The sequence below is a fragment of the Plasmodium reichenowi genome, chromosome 13, assembly GCF_001601855.1.
Source record: "Plasmodium reichenowi strain SY57 chromosome 13, whole genome shotgun sequence".
NCBI lineage: Eukaryota > Apicomplexa > Aconoidasida > Haemosporida > Plasmodiidae > Plasmodium > Plasmodium reichenowi.
Window position 1 is genome coordinate 2,165,347 of NC_033658.1, and position 19,715 is coordinate 2,185,061.

General features: G+C 18.0%; 4 protein-coding genes across 4 annotated transcripts; 2 read left to right on the forward strand and 2 right to left on the reverse strand.

Annotated features, from left to right (window-relative positions):
- Positions 1–1,406: 1,406 nt before the first annotated feature.
- On the forward strand, positions 1,407–2,927 carry PRSY57_1356800 (pyrroline-5-carboxylate reductase, putative; the record flags this gene model as incomplete). Its single annotated transcript, XM_012909490.2, has 6 exons — positions 1,407–1,425; positions 1,575–1,714; positions 1,803–1,877; positions 2,046–2,111; positions 2,295–2,727; positions 2,872–2,927. 6 exons carry the CDS (start codon positions 1,407–1,409, stop codon positions 2,925–2,927), a joined length of 789 nt encoding a protein of 262 aa, XP_012764944.2.
- Positions 2,928–3,669: 742 nt separating this feature from the next.
- Positions 3,670–10,011, reverse strand: PRSY57_1356900 (patatin-like phospholipase, putative; the record flags this gene model as incomplete). Its single annotated transcript, XM_012909491.2, has 2 exons — positions 3,670–9,518; positions 9,798–10,011. 2 exons carry the CDS (start codon positions 10,009–10,011, stop codon positions 3,670–3,672), a joined length of 6,063 nt encoding a protein of 2,020 aa, XP_012764945.2.
- Positions 10,012–11,253: 1,242 nt separating this feature from the next.
- On the reverse strand, positions 11,254–13,458 carry PRSY57_1357000 (small subunit rRNA processing factor, putative; the record flags this gene model as incomplete). The annotated part of the gene is made up of 1 exon (XM_012909492.2): positions 11,254–13,458. The coding sequence occupies one exon, from the start codon at positions 13,456–13,458 to the stop codon at positions 11,254–11,256; it is 2,205 nt and encodes a 734-aa protein (XP_012764946.2).
- Positions 13,459–14,921: 1,463 nt separating this feature from the next.
- Positions 14,922–19,416, forward strand: PRSY57_1357100 (hypothetical protein; the record flags this gene model as incomplete). Its single annotated transcript, XM_020115220.1, has 1 exon — positions 14,922–19,416. A coding segment is annotated over one exon (4,495 nt), but the record flags the coding sequence as incomplete, so codon positions are not given.
- Positions 19,417–19,715: the final 299 nt, after the last annotated feature.

Genomic DNA, 19,715 nt, shown 5'->3' on the forward strand with positions numbered 1-19,715 from the left:
AAAAAAAAAAAAAAAAAAAAAAAAAAAAAAAATAGAAAATATAAAATAGAAAACAACTTTATAATATATATATATTATTTCCTTTATGTATGTACAAAAAACACAAGTTTAGATAAAAAAAAATTATAATAATATTACAGATATGAGATATAAATAGGAGATTGTATTGTGATAATATCACTTTATATTTTTATTAATTAAATATATATAAGAAATACATATGTAGGAATATATAAGGGTTTATATAATATGATGTGTGTATTTTTATTAATACATAATTGGAAGTTTACAGAATAAGAAAAAAAAATAAATAAAATAAAAATAAAAAATACATATGTATATAATATATATATATAATATTTATTATAATATTTTATGTTCTATTTTTTCACCAAAAATTATTAAGTATTATTGTATACATGTATTAATTTAATATAAAATATATATATATATATATATATATATATATATATATATACGTATATACATTAATACTTGTTTGACAATAATTTGGCTTATGAAAATTATTTATAATTATTTGTATTTATTTATTTTTTTTTATTTTTAACATATATTTTTTTCCATAATATTTTTCCCTTTACATTTTTATATTATATTGGCACTCTTTATATATATATATATATATATATATATATTATATATTATTAAAATTATACTTCATTTTTATTTAAATAATTTTTTAAGATAAAAAATATTAATTAAAATATGAATTTCATTATTCTATATAGAATTTATCTTTTATTTCATTTTATTATTTTTTTTTTTTTACTTATAACTCCAAAGAAAAACCAAAAAAAAAAAAAAAAAATAAATAAATAATAAAATGAAACTTCATTAATAAAATAATATACATTATTATATATATATTATATGTATGAATATCAATATAGATATATCTTTTATATATACAAAGAAACATTTGCTTCAAAATTACGTTTTTTTATCCTCCTGGTATAATATAAAACAGTAGTATTCATAATTAATCCTTATCTAAACGTTTTATTGTGTACAAGTGGGAAAATAAATGAATAAATATATTAATATATATATATATATATATATATTATTTTATTATTTACATATGATCCGTTTTTTTCTATTAATTAAATATTATATATATATATTATCATTTTTATAAATCAATATAGATTAATCATTGTTTTTTTATATTTCAATTTAATTCAATATACAAAAGTATTCCTAAAAATTATTAATAATTAATAACACATTAATTTTACAACTTATAATAATAAAGAACCTATTTTTTAAAATTTTCCAAAGGCTATATTGATATTATTAAATAATAATAATAAAAAAAAAATTATATATAAATATTTATATTTAATAAAATAATCTATACTTGTATACTAAATTTTTGTAGAAAAATGGAAAATATAAAATTAGGTAAGTATTTTTTTATTATATATCTTTTTTTTTTTTTTTTTTAATTAATTTATTTTATTTAGTTTGATTCAAGGAATATATATATATATATATATAACAAAAAATATATACTGTTTAATTGTTATTATTATTTTTTTTGTTTTTAAAAGGCTTTATGGGTCTTGGTCAAATGGGATCTGCATTAGCCCATGGAATAGCAAATGCAAATATCATAAAGAAGGAAAATTTATTTTACTATGGACCAACTAAAAAAAATAGTACCTTGAATTATATGAGTTCCAATGAAGAAGTAATGATATAAAATAATTTAATTATATAACTTTTTCTTTTTTTGTAATATTATATTTTCATCATATATTTTTTATTTTTTTATGTAGCTTGCACGTCATTGTGATATAATTGTATGTGCCGTAAAACCCGATATAGCTGGTTCTGTATTAAATAATATTAAGGTACACTAAAGAAAAAAAGAAAAAAGTATATACATAAATATATATATATATATATATATATATATATATATATATATATATGTTATGATTTTATATGTTTAGTTAATTTTTAAAAATCTTGTAATTATAATCTTTCATATTATTATTTTATTTCTTTTCTTTCTGTAGCCCTACTTATCATCCAAATTGTTAATATCAATATGCGGTGGATTAAACATTGGAAAATTGGAAGAGGTATATATTTGTATTTATATCTATATCTTTATACATATAAAATGAAATAAAAAAAATGACGAAAATGAATTAGGAATAAATAAATAAATAGATATATATGCACATATTTTTTATTGTATACACATATATATATATATGTATTTATATATATCTATATTTTTTTTTTTTTTTTTTTTCCTTAAGATGGTAGGAAGTGAAAACAAAATCGTGTGGGTTATGCCCAATACACCATGTTTAGTAGGTGAAGGATCTTTCATATATTGTTCCAATAAAAATGTAAACTCTACGGATAAAAAATATGTGAATGATATTTTTAATTCATGTGGAATTATCCATGAAATAAAAGAAAAGGATATGGATATAGCAACAGCTATTTCTGGTTGTGGACCTGCATATGTTTATTTATTTATCGAAAGCTTAATTGATGCTGGAGTAAAAAATGGATTATCTAGAGAATTATCAAAAAACTTAGTTTTACAAACAATTAAAGGTTCAGTTGAAATGGTCAAAAAATCAGATCAACCTGTTCAACAACTAAAAGATAACATTGTTTCACCTGGGGGAATAACAGCTGTAGGATTATATTCATTGGAAAAAAATTCTTTTAAATATACAGGTATCAGAAAATTAAAATGTTAAAATATTAATATATATGTTTATAATTAAAATAACTATTTTTTTTAATAATATATATTTTAGTAAACGTACCTTATTAATTATGATATATATATATATATATTTATTATTTTTTTTTTTTTAGTAATGAATGCTGTTGAAGCTGCTTGCGAAAAATCAAAAGCCATGGGTAGTAAATAAATTTTAACATTATTATTTTAAATATATATTTCTGTTGTCTATTTTGATTATATTGTAAGAATTCAATCTATCCTCTTATTATTGTCTTTTATTATTATTATTTTTTTTTCTTTATATACCAATATTTACTTTATAAAAGAAAATTTTTGAATTTTATGAAAGAATTTAACATAAAAAAAAAAAAAAAAAAAAAATAAATAATAATAAATTGAGATGTTTAAAAATATTAATGAAATGTGAATGTAAATTATAAATTGTAAAGAGATTTTAAGATATAATTAATTCATAATTATATATATTTTTATGTTTATTACTTTTTTTAATATCATTTTTACGTCCACATTTTTAAAAAATAAAATATTAAAAAAAATAAATAAATAAATGAAAGGTGAAAAGTATTATTAATTCATTATAAATAAATATATGTATATTTATATATATTTGAATATGAGAAGTTGAACAAAAAAATTAAAGAATGTAGAAATGAAAGGAAAAGTAAATAAAAAAAAATAATATTAAAAAGATAATATAAAACTAAACAAATTATTTATATGTAATAATATATATATATATATATATATATATATATTATTTTTTTCTGGATGTAATAATATTTAACACAAATTAAATACAACATAGATACTTTTCTTATTTCCTTTTTTTTTTTTTTATTATTTTATTTTATTGTGTTCTTTTTTTCTTTTTTTTCTTTTTTTTCTTTTTTTTTTCTCTTTTTAATAAATTATGTTTCTTTTTTAAAAAAGAAACATCTTAATAAGTCTAATATAGTAATTTTTTTATTATCCGAATTATGTTCAGAATTAAAAAATTCATAATTCCCTTGGTTGCTATCTGTTTTAAATTTTGAGTTTCTGTTTTTATTTATATTTGGATTGTTTGTTAAATTTACTGTATTATCCGAATGGATAAGTTCATCATCAATTAAATTATCTGATGTATTGTGTGTACTTTCAGAATAGTTTTTCTGTTCATCATTTTGATTCTCACTAAAAAATGTTCCATCATTAATATTTTTGTCTGTTCCTTCATGGTCAGTAATACAACTTAAATTAAGATCATCTTCCATTGTTTTGTTTTTATTATCTTTTATATATTCATCTGATTTTTTACTTTGATTATCATTTGTTTGTTTTTGTTCTGTTTGATTTTGTTCTGTTTGATTTTGTTCTGTTTGATTTTGTTCTGTTTGATTTTGCTCTGTTTGATTTTGCTCTGTTTGATTTTTCTGTGTTAGATTTTGCTCTGTTTGATTTTCATTTTTTAGGTTGTCATTTGTTAGATTTATATCTGTATCAGTATCCTTTGTTGAAGAAATATTTGGTGCATTTTTATTATCATATGTTATCATTCTGTCTATATTTAGATCATCATCATTGTTATTCATATATGTAAGGTTATTATATTCATCCGTATGAAAATAAAGATTTTTTTTTAAAAGTATAAAATATATTTCGTTGAGTAATATTCTAATACCTGTGTTGGGAATAACATTAACATAATTATTTTTTTCATTTTTGTTTCTATTGAATATATTACTTTTATTAACACTCTCTAATTTTTCAAGAAATAAATTATTGTTAGAAAATAGCTTGGTGAAATAATTAATAAAACCACTAGAAGAAGTTGAAGAAGAAGTATTATTTTTAGTAAAGGAATTATTATTCTTATTTATCATATCTAATATTTCTTCAATATTGTTCAGATCAAATTTATCGCCTTCTTCCATAAGATTAAAATTAAAATTTAAATATGGAGGAATTAACTTCTTCTTCTTATTATTATTATTTGTATCAATGTTATCATTATCTTTTGTATCACTGAAAGGATTTTTTTTTAATGAATCTTTTCGATTTTCTGTTTGGCTATTATTTATATGATTATTTTTAGATAATAGGAAAGAATTATTCATAAAAGAAGAATCAGAATTCAATTTGTTATTATTAAAAATGAAATTAGAGATTTTCGATTTAATAGAATTATTATATAAATCATTCCATATATATTTCCTTTTTTTTTCTTCATATTTTTTTAATTCTTCTTTATCTTCCAAAATATTTATTAATCTGATTAATTTTTGTTGATTATATTTATGGTCTTCAAAATATCTTTTTCCAATTTGTTTTAATTTCATAATAATTTCAGGAGATGTTTCGTCTAATTTAATATTATTAATAAAGCAATTAAATCTAAAATATTTATTTTTATCTAATAAATTATTACATATATCATGTGTAAGTTCTGTATTTGTTATTGAATATACAATTTGCTTTAATAAAACATCCCATCTTAAAAATGTATCATATGATTTATTTTCATTTAGTTCATTTATAACTTTGGGTTTAAATTTACCTGTACCAATACTTACAATACAATCAATATAATCATTCATATTAATAACATCTTTTGGTTTGTTTTTTTCATTATCATTTGAATTGTTTTTATGAAAAAAATAACATTTTAATTTATCCATAAAAGATGTCTTTTTCCTATTTATATAATTATAAAAGATAATTTTTAGTTCATTTAAACTTAATAATGTTGGGTTATTAAAACATATAGCTCCATCAGCATATATATTATTATCGAATGAAAAGAAATTAAAAAATCCAGGAGCAGCCGTAGTACATCTTAATACATATTTAACAAATATGTTATAGAAACTTTTATATATACTAACATTACTTATATTTTGATTTATATGTATATCATTATTACTATTATTATCTAAATTGTTATCATTTATTGTATCATATACACTATTTATACTGTTATTCGTTTGTGTAACATTTTCGTTATTATCATAACTACCATTAGTATAATTATATGGTGTATTATTGTTCTCATCATAATTCTCATCATTGTTTTCATTATTATAATTTATAATTTTGTTGTTTTCCATCACATTGGTTTCTCTTATTTTATATAAATTTCCATTATAATTTTTTAATATAACTGGTTGCAAAGGCGTTATATTCATTTGTGTAGATACAGTAAATACATATGGTGTAAAAAAATCAGAATTATAATGAAACATTTTAATATTTTTAAAAAAAGAATTTAATATATTATTTAGTATATTTGAATCATAATATGAATGTTTCAATAAATATCTGGTATTTCTTACAGCATATGTATCCTTTTGAAATATTTTATTTATTAATAAATTATATAAAAATTCAATTTCATTTAAGTGAGCTTTTTCTAAACCTATTAAAATAGATATAATAGCTCCTGTACTTGTACCACAAATTATATCAAAATATTCAAAAATATTCTTATTTAAATTACTATTAATATATTTTAATATTTCTATGGATAATAATCCTCTTATACCTCCTCCATCTAGACATAAAATTCGTAATTTCCTTTTTTTCTTTTTTTTTAAATCTATTACTATATTTTTAAATTTATCAAAACTTATGTATTCTTTATTATTTAAGTTATATATAACAGTTCTATTCTCTTTCTTTACAAGCCCTTCATTGGAAGATGATATAAAATCACTATTATTCTTAAAATTATTACTATGACTATTCATATTACTATTAAGATTATTATTATTATTATTATTATTATTATTATTATTATTTACATTTTGATCTGATTTTTTGTCTAATGCAGAGATATTATTTTTATTCTCCATATATTTTATTTGATTATCATCTTTTGAAACATTATTATCTGTTTTTAATTTATTTGTCTGGTTTCTATTTTCATTGAACAAATTATTACTATTAGTATTTTTATTTGTTGTGGCATTTAAAGACGGTTCTTCCTTATATTGATATGTAAACAAATTTTTAAATTTATTAAGAATGTTAAAAAATACATCATTTATATAATTGATTATATTTTTTTGACTATAATTTTCTTTCATTAAATATTCATGTGTTTTTTTTTCTCTATCAAGGAAAATAATATCATTATATAGGTCATACATATTAACACCTAATGATTTTAAAATAATATTTGTTTTTCTTATAATTATTAAATCTTTATATTCACATATGAAATGCCTATTATATATATTATTTAATTTCTTCTTAAAAATTTTCTTTTCATATAAATATTGATCTTTGTTTACATCTGAAATGTAAAAGGAATTTTGATTTTTATATTTATTTTCAAAAAAATGTGATAAATTTTTTAGACATTCTATAATATCTTCTTGTTTTTGTAATTGTTTAATAAATTGTCCTTCTTTAATATCTTGAATATACTTGGCAATATTCTTATATAAGTATGCATATTTTTCATTTGTTTTGTAATGCCTAGCTGTATTAATATAAAAGGATTTTTGAAAGCACAGAATATAAAATATTCTTAAAAGAAGAGTTGTATTAGCTTTATTTAAATTATTTTTTACATTTTTTGATAATATGTGTGTGACTTTTTTTATATTTTCATCTTTTAAGATAGTATAATAATATAGGTTATATATTATGGAATTTTTATTTTCTATTAAAATTTCATATAGTAATTTTAATAATTTGTTAGTAAAATAATCGTTCAAATTTATATGTGTAAATAAGGATTCTATATAATTTTTTAATAAAACGAAATTTAAATATGGACTTTTTATATCAATACAAGTATTATTTGATATATCTAGACACTCAGACCTTATCATATTATTATTACTACTATAATTATTACTATAATTATTATTATTACTATAATTATTATAATTACTATAATTATTATTATTATTATAATTATTATTATTAGTAGTAGTAGTAGTAGTGTCATCTTCGTCATTTATATGGAAAGGTTTTAACAAATCTAAATTTGATTTTATAAATCCATTCAATACATAATTATCTGTTTCCTTTCTATCTATTTGATCATGTGACTTTACATATATATCTTCATATATTTGATTAGTATCATTAATTTTATTATATTCTTTATCAGATAATATTTCATTGTAATTCATACTATTTGTAGAATCTTGGTTTTTATTATTTATAGATTTTTCTATATCATTATTATTATGATGATGCATATTGACAAAAGTATTTGTATGGACATTATTTTTCCTTATTAATATCATCAATCCCATGTTAATCGAATTTGTTTTATTTTCATTATATATTTTTAATTTAGATGTTTCATATTTATATTCATTAAAAATAATATTGATATCATTTTCATCCAATTTACTTTCATATATTTTTTTATCTTCTTCTTTTTTTTCATTAAAATCATCATCATTTGAATATTCTTCCTCATCTTCAATTTCATATTCAAATTGATCATCTTCATAAGATTTATATTCCTTATTTATATCTTGTACTGAATTATTATTATTTAATGTATTCATATTATTATTTTTTTCATATTTTAAAATATCCTTATCATCCTCTACAAAATTTTCATATATATCAAAATAATTGTTACAATTATAATCCGCTCCTATATGATCAAGGATATTTCCTTTTCCTTTCACATTTTTAATTTTTTTCTTACTCACGATTATATTTTTCTTATTTAGAAAGTTAATTATGATACTTGTTAGAATATTATCTTTTGTGTTTTTGTTAAAATAAAATGGAACAAACAATATATCTGATTGTTTTTTTAAAAATAACTCTTTTGTGTCATTTTTTGTAATGTCATTTTCTTTATTATATTGATCTATTACTACATTTCTTGTTTTTCCTATACCATTTATATATTTTTTATCATCCACATTACTTATATTGTCATTTTGTGTGGTATCATCATATAAATGATCCCGATTGTTTTCATTTTTATCTGTAATGTTCATATGTTTATGTTTAAAATTATTTTCTGGTGTATTGTAATTATCTTTATCCACATATTCATCATCACTTTTTTTTTTTTCTTCTAATGATATATCCTCTTGATTCTTCGTCGATGTAAGATCTGTTGATGTTTCATTAGTAAAATGATTAGATCCTCTAACATATTGTGAATTTATTTTATTTTCTACTTTTAATTTTTCGTCTTTTAATTTTAATAAAATATTTCTGCCTATATCATATATCTTATTTTTCATTTTATTTATTTCATTTTTTTTCTCATTTTCTTGTTGCTCCTCATTTTTCATTTTCGAATCTAATTCAGTTGAGCTGTCTTGCGTCATATAATTTTTTGTATCCTCTGCATTTTTAAAGAAGGAAGTAAAATAGTTAAATATTGAATTGTATTCTTTATATTTCTCAAAGTTGTTATTGCTATAATTATTAAAATCGTTCTTTTCATTTAATATATTCATAAGGGTATACAATAAAGATATTTTCTTATTTTTGTGTGTATAATCATTTAATATTACATGATAAAAGCTTTTATATCTTGTTAAATTTTTAAATATTAATAAAATCCTATATATTATTTCATAATCTAAATCATCATATTTTTCTTCATTCTTTTTAATTACTAAACATTTCTCATTCAATATATATATTATTATTCTCATATAATTATTACTAAATAGTAGGTGTTCATATGCCTTATCCTCTACAATTTGTTGAAGGAAATTTATGTAGTTCAGTTTTTCATGATTGCTGGTAATATTGTTAAGTTTTGTAAAGAATAAATCAAGCCCTATTCAAATAAATAAACAAAAATAAAATAAAATGAAATGAATATAAAAAATATTATACGCAAATATAAATATAAATATAAATATAAATATAAATATAAATATATATATATATATATATATATATTACACCATATAAGCCTATTATGTCACATTAACTATATATGTATATACATATATTTATGCAAATTTATATATATATATATTTTTGTATTACACAAAATTAATGTGTCTATTATTCGTTAACAATTTTTTATTCTCTTTTCATCATATATTCTTACCAATATAATTATTTACAACATGATTAAAAACGCGCACTTGTTTTTTTTGCTTTTCTTTTCTGAATAACTTTAGTTTTCTTATTTTTGTTAAATTGAACCTATTTGAAAGAGGTGTGATATATTTAAATATATTTTTTTGCATTCTTAATGATAAAGAAAACATATGAAACAAATAGACTAAATAAACAAAGTATATATAAACATTTTTAACCATTTTATAAAGGTACACAAAAAAAAAAAAAAAAAATAATAAAATAAATAAATAAATAAATAAAATAATAGAAAATAACAAGGTATAAAGAGAAAGAAGGAGAAAAAAAATAAATACATACATATATACATATATATATGTATATATCTATTTACATATATTTTTTTCTATTATATAATTAACGAATGAATAAATAAAACAAAATTAAGGATAACAAAACAACAAAAAAGAAAATTAAAAAAAGATTGTTTTATAATTTATATTTTTTACACATTTTTTTTTTTAAAAGATTAATAATGTAATTATTATAATTTAATCATTAAATACATAATAGCTCCATTCTATTTTTTTGTTCTTTCTGTTTTCCTTTTTTTTTTTTTTTTTTTTTTTTTTAATTTCTTTCCATCATTTTCTTTATTAAATAATTTCTATTATTTTGTAAGTTTCTTTATTTCTTCTTTAATATATTCATACATCTTACTATTTTAATACTTTTTATATAATATATAAAGTGATATTCTCTTTTTTTTTTTTTTTTTTTTCATATTATATATTTTAATCTTAAACAAGTATATTTAAAAAGGTTATAATTTTATGCTATTTTTTTGATAAAAGAGAAGGAAAGAAAGAAAAAAAAAAAAACTTGTACTCCAAATATAATTATATATGTATCTCTTATGAAAGAAATAATTAGGTGTGCTCATCTCTTAATTTTTTTTTTTTTTTTTTTTTTCATTTTAAAATAATGTATTAGTTTGAATGTTTTATATGAACATTTAAAAAATGTGTGATAAAAAAATAAATAAAAACATTAAAAAAAAAAAATAAATAATAAAAAAAAAAAAAAAAATAAATAATAAAAAAAAAAAAAAAAATAATAATAAAAGAAAATTAAATTAAAAGTAATATTTAAAAAAAAAAAAAAAAAAAGAAACATATAAATATATATACATATATATATATATATATATATATATATTTGGAATAAGAAATATTAATATTTAATAACATAAATATATATGCATATATATATATACCAAACAATATATTATAAGAAAATTCGGGAATTCTTGTAATACAAGGTTTATAAAAAGTACAATATAAGAAAATTCTTTGCACATATTTTACGTTAAAATTATTAATTAATTAATTATTATTATTATATATATATATATATATATATTTTTTTTTTAAATTGGAAAACTATTTTTGCCTTGTCCCCTTTTATTTTCACAAAACTTAATCTTATTTGATATCCACTGATTTCTTTAAGTATGGATTGATTCCTCGTTTTTCACCCGAATAATTATTATCATGAACTTTTAGTTTGGCGTGTTGACTGTTATATACTTTCATTTTCTTCATATACTTAAATCTGTTGTGTACTCTTGCATTACCATCAGTTGATTTTCTTTTTCTTACTAATCCTTTATTTTGCATAATTTTTTGATTTGGCATTCTTCTATCAACTTCCTCATTTTCTTCATCAACTAGTTTTTTCCTTATTTGTTTATTTCTTTCATCTAAAAATTTCTTTCTCTTTTCTTTTTTCATATCCTTGAAATTTAACATATTCTTTATATGTTCATCATCTATTTCATCATGTATCTTTTTCTTTCCATAGGTATTATTCTGTTGATCCTTATATTCATTTGTATTGAATGTTTTTTGTTTATTTTTATCAAATTTTTTATATGAAACAAAATCATCGTTTGGATTATGTTCTAATTTGTTTTTCTTTATTTGCTTAATTTTATTAATATTGCTTCGGAATATTTTTTTTTCGTCAAATTTATTATTCTTCTGATCATTTTGTTGATTCATTTCTGGTAATTCTACAAATTTTAATAAATCATTTGTTGTCATTCCAACGTTGGTTAAATTCCTCATTTTATTTTTCTTTTTACTTAATTCTTTCATTTTTTTGTTTAATATTTTTTCGTCAAAGTCCATATATTTTTCTTCCATTTTTTTTAAGTAATTTTCTTCTTCAATTTTCTCAGGTCTATTGGATATCATATCCTTGATTTCTTTTACAAATATATTTTTTTCATTTTTTATCTTTTCCCTTATCTTTTTTTTCTCTTCTTTTTCTTTTTCTCTTATATGACTATCAGTGTATTCTGTTATGAGACTTTTGCTAATTTTGTACTTTTTGTTTTTTAAATCTTTCTTTTGTTCATTATATCCTTCCTCTTCCTCTTCCTCTTCATCATCATCATCATCTTCATCATCATCATCATCTTCACCATCATCTTCATCATCATCATCTTCATTATCATCTTCTTCTTCATCATCATCATCTTCTTCTTCACCTTCTTCTTCATCATCATCTTCTTCATCAACATCTTCTTCATCATCGTCTTCCTCCTCCTCGCCATCATCTTTATCATCATCTTTATCATTAATATCTCTTTCTTCTTCATCATCTTCATATTTATCTTCCTGGGTCTCCTCTTGTAGCTCCTCTCCGTTCATACCATTCAATTTCTTAAATGTCTTATCTGCTGACTTATTCAACTGCTGAATTTTGAACTTGATTTTGTTATCCAGTTCATTAGTTTTTGATATAATAGTATTCATATAAATCAGTTTATCTAACACTGGATGTGTAGGTGTATAACTATTCATAACTTTTAGAAAAACATAATATGTGATATAGATAATATAGGTTAACATGGTTTCATTTTTTTTTTTAAGATAAAGTAAAGTATTTTTATTAATATCACTAGAGGGTACATTTTTTTCATTAATATCTTTAAATTCAAATAATTTTTGATTTTCTTTAATTTCATTGAACACTTTTTCTATATTTAATGATAATTCTTTTAAAAGAATTAGGTATTCTTGTTGTTCACTCATAACAAGTTGTTTAATTTCTTCTTGTTTGTCTTTATTTTCTAATGTAATTTCTTCTTTCTTTTCTTTTAATTCGTTATTCATATCATTAATTATCTTTTTAATAATATTTTCTTTTACATTTTGATTATCTTTATTTTCATTTGTGTATATATTATATAAATCAAAATCATCTTCTTCTAAATTTTCTTTTTCTTTCTTGTTAAGATAAATTGCTTCTTTTAATCTTTCTTTGTTTTCTTCTTCATCATCATCACTAGATGAATTTTCACTTTCATATTGATAATAATTTTTTTTATCTTTTTCCCATGAAATTTTTACATAATCGTCTTTATTATTTTTTTTATTTTTCTCATCTAAATCGTTATTTATATTTTCATCTTCATTATCATCATTATCATCTTCTTCACTGACATCTTCATCATCATCATCATTATCATCACTATTACTTAAATCATCCTTATCAATATTAGAATCATCAACATCATTATCATCATATTCTTCCATATCTATATCCTCTGATTCTGAATTTTCGGTAAATTTTATATTATTCGTATCCACAAATAAATAATTATTTTTCTTTTTCGCCATCTTTATAAAATAAAAATTAAAAAGTGGAGAAAAAAGCTTTCAAAATATTATAATAAAATATATATATATATATATATATTTATTTATTTATTTATATGATTATAAACTTAGGATGAATCAATATATTTAAATGAATGAAGCAAAATATTCCCGAATTATAAAATGTATAAACAATATCCTATATTTAAATAAATAAATATATATATATATATATATATATATCTAATTTTATATAATTTTTATTTTCTCTATATATAAATAAATATATATATTTATATATATTTTTTACAAACTGTACATTTTTACAATTATTATAATACTTTCTTCAATTGTTTTTTTCAAATAAGCTAAAATATAATATAAACAAAAATATTAATAAAAAAATTGTAGGGAACATTTTATTTTATATATATATATTTAATTTTATATTAATTATATATTTGTTGAATTAAACACTCTTGAATTATACAAATATGAATGAAAAAATTATAAAATAACTGTATGAATGAATAAATAAATTGGAAAAATATATGATTATATTATTATATGTATGTATATATATATATATATATATATATTATATGTTTATAATATTATTTATTACAATATAATAAATATTTGTAATAATAAAATATTATATTATGTTAATTATTTTATATATGCATAAAATATTATTATATTAATTATATTATTATATATATATATATATATATATATATATATATCTATAAAAAAAAAATTTAGTGTATACTTGAAAATTTTGAAGCGTTACTTTATTATAAGTAATAATATAAATATTATATTATATATATATATATATAATAATATATACGTAATATAATATGTTTTTTATAATTTGGCATATGTATGACGCATTTGTTTATAATATATCATTATATATATATATACATATATAATTTTTTTTTTTTTTTTTTTTTTCTCTTTCCTTGGAGATAAAATAATAAAAAAAAAAAAGATCTGTATGCAATTCTTATTTTTAATATTGTTTTTTTTTATATTATTTTTATATATTTTCAAGTTAGTTTTTTTTTACTTATTAAATACAATGTATGTATTATATATGTTTGTAAAATAATAGTCGATTGTGTTATATATCTTTTTAAAAATAGGTTCTCTGGATATGTTTCAGTCATTTTTATGTATATGTGTTTTTTATGTTAATTATTTTTTTGAAGAAAAATATTTAAAAGGACAAAGAAATAAAAAGAAATATATATTCATTTTTATTTAATATACATGGTTATACTTAATATTATATATTTATATATATATATATATTATGTATATATTTCTTATATATTTTGAAGAAACCTAAATATTTGTAAAAATTAAAAAAAAAAAAAAATAATAAAAAATAATAAAACAAAACAAAACAAAATAAAATAAAACAAAATAAAATAAAAGAGAAGTTAAAACAAAATAAAAAAGAAGTTAAAATAATTATGAATGAATTAAGGGAACTAAGTAAAAAGATTAAAGAAAACACAACAAACACAAAAAAAGAGGAAAAAAAAAATGATCCCGAAATAAAAAACCTATTTGAAAATTTGTTCTCAAATAATTCCATAAATTATTTAAGTTCATTTATAACCAAAACAAATATATATGAGAAAACAGATGAAAATGACAATAATAATATAAGAGAAGTGTTGTCTAACCAAAATAATAAAATAGAAGATATGGGCAAGGTTCTTTTTAATGATGATAATAAATTTATGAAAAGTTTAAATAAATCCAGAGATTCATATAATTTAAAAAAACAATATTATAAAAGAGATCATTATATTCATAGTGAGGAAGAATATATGAAAAATAAAATACAAAAAAATCAAATTATAAAAAACGGTATATATATAAAAAGTAAAGAATTTGTACCAAAAAGAGCTGAAGAAATATTATGTGATCAAAATGAAAATATAATAGGTAAAATTATTAATGTAAAAAGTATATTTTCAAATACTAAAAAAAATATAGAAACAAAAGATCTTAATAAACTTATTGATAATTATGAGGAAGAAATAAAGAAAAGAAGTAAAAATTTGGAACTTTTTATGAACAAAAATAAAAATGAAAATAATTATAACGATAAATGGGATGTTATAAATAATTTTAATCTACAAATGAATTCTATAGGGAATAATATGAACGGATTTGAAAATGATTTATTGTATGAATTGTATTTAAACAAAAAAAAAAAAAAAAAATCTTATGATTCTCTTGTTTTCTTTAAAAGATTTTTTAATTGTTTAAACGCTTATATATATTTTCTGAATAAATGTGAGAAAAATTATAACAAATTAAAAATTAAGAAATCTTTATTGTATTTAAGAAATTGTAAGGATCATATTTTATTAATAAAAGCAATATTAAAGTTTGTAAAAAAACAGGACCAAAATATTAAGAACGATGAACAAAATAACAACAACACAAATAATAATAATAATAATAATATTAATAAGATGTTGAAAAATTCAAATGTAGATAAACAAAAATTTTTAGCTTATAACAAAAATATCGATAGAGTAGTGAGAAAAGAAGAAGACACGTCATTTAATACTCACACGAATAATACTGAAAATAATAATAATAATACTGATAATAATAATAATAATACTGATAATAATAATAATAATGATAATAATAATAATAATAATACTGATAATAATAATAATGATTATAATAATGATTATAATAATGATAATAATAATGATTATAATAATGATAATAATAATGATAAATGTTTTAGCGATGAAGTAATCATAGAAGATCTAAAAAATCTTCTGAATATTAAAAACATTTCATCATACCCAAATAACAATATAACATTCATAAAAGAAATGAAAAATAAATATAACGAATTATTAAACAAATTAAAAGATATAGTTGATATTATTTATAATAAAATGTTTGAATTTAAAAATAATAATATTAAAATATATAAATATATTTATTTACGTTCTAATGATAATCTAACTAATGCAGATATGAAAGAACAAAAAATTTGTTATAATACCTTTTGGTATCTATCTTTTATTTTAAACGTACATGTTAATTATTTGAATAAAATAAAGAAAAGTATAATTCCTTATTTTTTCAAATTAATGGTTATCATATATTGTATTATAAAACATATAAACGAAACGTACATATTAAACGAAATATCACGAATGGGCGATATAAACTCAATATCGTATGAGAATATAAAGAATGTAGTTTCAAAATTAATAAATAAAAAAGATAATTTAGATGAATCAATTTATTATGAAACCATGAATGATTTTGATAAATTTAGACAGTATATATTTTGTGCTGATAATAAGAATATTATAGAAGAGGATATAATAAAAACAAATGATTCTCACATTAAAAGTGAACAAAATGATTTTCATAATATTAATTTATATAATTATATATGTGAAAATGATGATTCCATATGTATCGATTTAGATCTTTTGTTTACAAATTTAATTTCATTAATAAATAATAATATGAATATATTAAATGAATCAAATCAATTAAAAAAAAAATATATAGGAAAAGAAAACTTGACAAATGACGAAAACAAAACTAAATATAATATATTTATTTTGTTATCAAATTGTTTAATAAATTTTACAAAATTGATGGAATTATTATTCATTTTTAATAATATAGGTATGTCTTGTTTTGATGTGCATATCGAAAAAAACGTGAACTCATATGATTTAACAAATATATTTAATTTCTATTTTGATAATCAAAATGAAGATGTAATAAGTGATCAAAGATATTTTTATAAATATGATGAGGTTTTAACATCTGAAGAAAACATTAACCATGTTACAGATAAATTAAAATTGAAATATGATGAGGTTATACAAAGAGGAACTAAAGAATATATTACAAATCCTAATTACGATAATGAGAAAAAAGATTCTGCAAGTAATAAAAATGTAAATAAGCAAATTAGTAATAATACCTTTGCTCTATATATATTAAATAAAGAATTGAATGAAAACATATTTTCATTTTTTCATAAAATTAATTTAAAAAGAAATAATTTAAATGATATATATAATGTGTATTATATATACAAGTGGAGACAAAAACAAGAATCATTTAATTTTTTGTTAAAACATATTTTTAAAAAAAATTTCATTTATTATATTAATTATATATATACAATATTGGGTGATATATTTGTTTCCAGAAATGTAGAGGATTATATATTAATTGACGATAATGTAGATAAGTATCTATTTAATTGTTTTTTTGATATGTATACATATGAAATAAAAAATAGAAATGATGTAAAATATGAATCCATATTAAATTATATAGATGAAATACATGCTATATTAAAAAAAAATATACAAGTAAGAATTGAAAAAAATATGCAACAAAAAAATGTAAAAAGAAGAACAACAAACAAAGGTGAAGAAATAAAGATGATAATTATTAGTAATTATGATATTAAAAAACACAAAGAAGATAATATTAATAATAATGATGATAATAATTATAATTTTTCATCATATGATGAAATTGAAAATGAAGATAATATTGAAAAAAATAATAACAATCTAAAAATTATTGTCCAACCTAATAAATTAGGCTGCATACAAATACATAGGAACATATTACATGTAGTTATATTTATTTATCGTATGGTTTCCTATTCATATGATATATTATTTAAAATGAAAGAAGGAGAAGAAAAAAATAAAGGGATATCAAATGTTAAATTACAAAATAATAATAATAATAATAAAAATATATATTTTACTCAAGAACAATTAATGTTTATTATTCATTTAAATATAATTTTACTATCTTACAAAATTATTAAAAGTATTTATAATATATTTTTAAGTTATTCTTTATTCATATTTCGTTTCTGCTGTTTGTCCAATTTGAAGGATGAGCAAGTATATTTATTATGTATAATAAACACATGCATATTTTTAAAAAAAATTTTACAAAATATAAATAATTTATATATGAATTATAAGGATATGTTTCATTTTTATATTTTTTCGGATGATATATTACTGCAGCCTTTAAACACATCAAAAAGGTATTTCCCCAATCGTTATAAGAATGATTATACAGATGATGATATAAAAGAGAATCATAGTGATCATCATATTGATGATGATGATATGAGTATTTCCGATGATAATATTGATGATGATATGAGTATTTCCAATGATAATAATGATGATGATGATATGAGTATTTCCAATGATAATAATGATGATGATAAATATTCAATTAGTGATAATAATTACATTTTTGAAGAGGAAAAATTTAAAAATAAAGATTTTAATAAACTAAACAACATGGATAATAGTAATAACAATAGTAATAATAATAATAATTATTATTATTATAGTAATACTAATGATGATGCGGACAAATCTATTAACCCCTTATGTCCCATTTCCTTAGAAGAAAACAAACCCTTAGGTGTAGGGGACGGAAAAAAAGAAAGAAAAAAAAAAATTGTGCATATAAAAAAAAAAAACTTCTGTAAGAATAATAATGAAAATGTTTTATTTATTGATAAAATAAGTATCCTAAGTAAGTTACATTTACTTGTAGACAGAATTAATATAAATATAGATAGTTTTCAAAATATATTAATAAAATTACATAAACAAAATATCTCTAAGTTATTAAATAAAAATATAATACTAATGGAGGAAATATATTTAATAAATACTTTAGAAATAATTAATATAATTTTTGAATTTTTTCAAATACAAGTTGTGTATAAATTAATACATAGAAGTCTTCTTCTAAGGATAATGGATTATTTTTTTTATTTAATAAATAAAAATATACACAATTTTATATATGAAAAAAAGAAAATTAATGAATTCGAAAGAAATCATTTGTATGAAAATTTTGTTCTCATTCAAAATAAATTATCATTTGTTATGATAAATTGTATAGGTACAATTAAATAAATACATAAATATATATATATATATATATGGAATAATATATATTTTTTCTTAATCGCATATATTATATATATTAAGATCTCGTATAACTAAATATATGATCACATTTTTACGTATTTATATATATATATATATATATATATATATATATATATTTTACTTATATTCAATAGAAGAAAGAAAGTAAAATGTTTTAAATTACGTTAACATTATTATTTTGTTTATTTCGACATTCATTTATATCAATTTTTTTTTTTTTTTTTTTTTTTTTTTTTTTTTTTTTTTTTT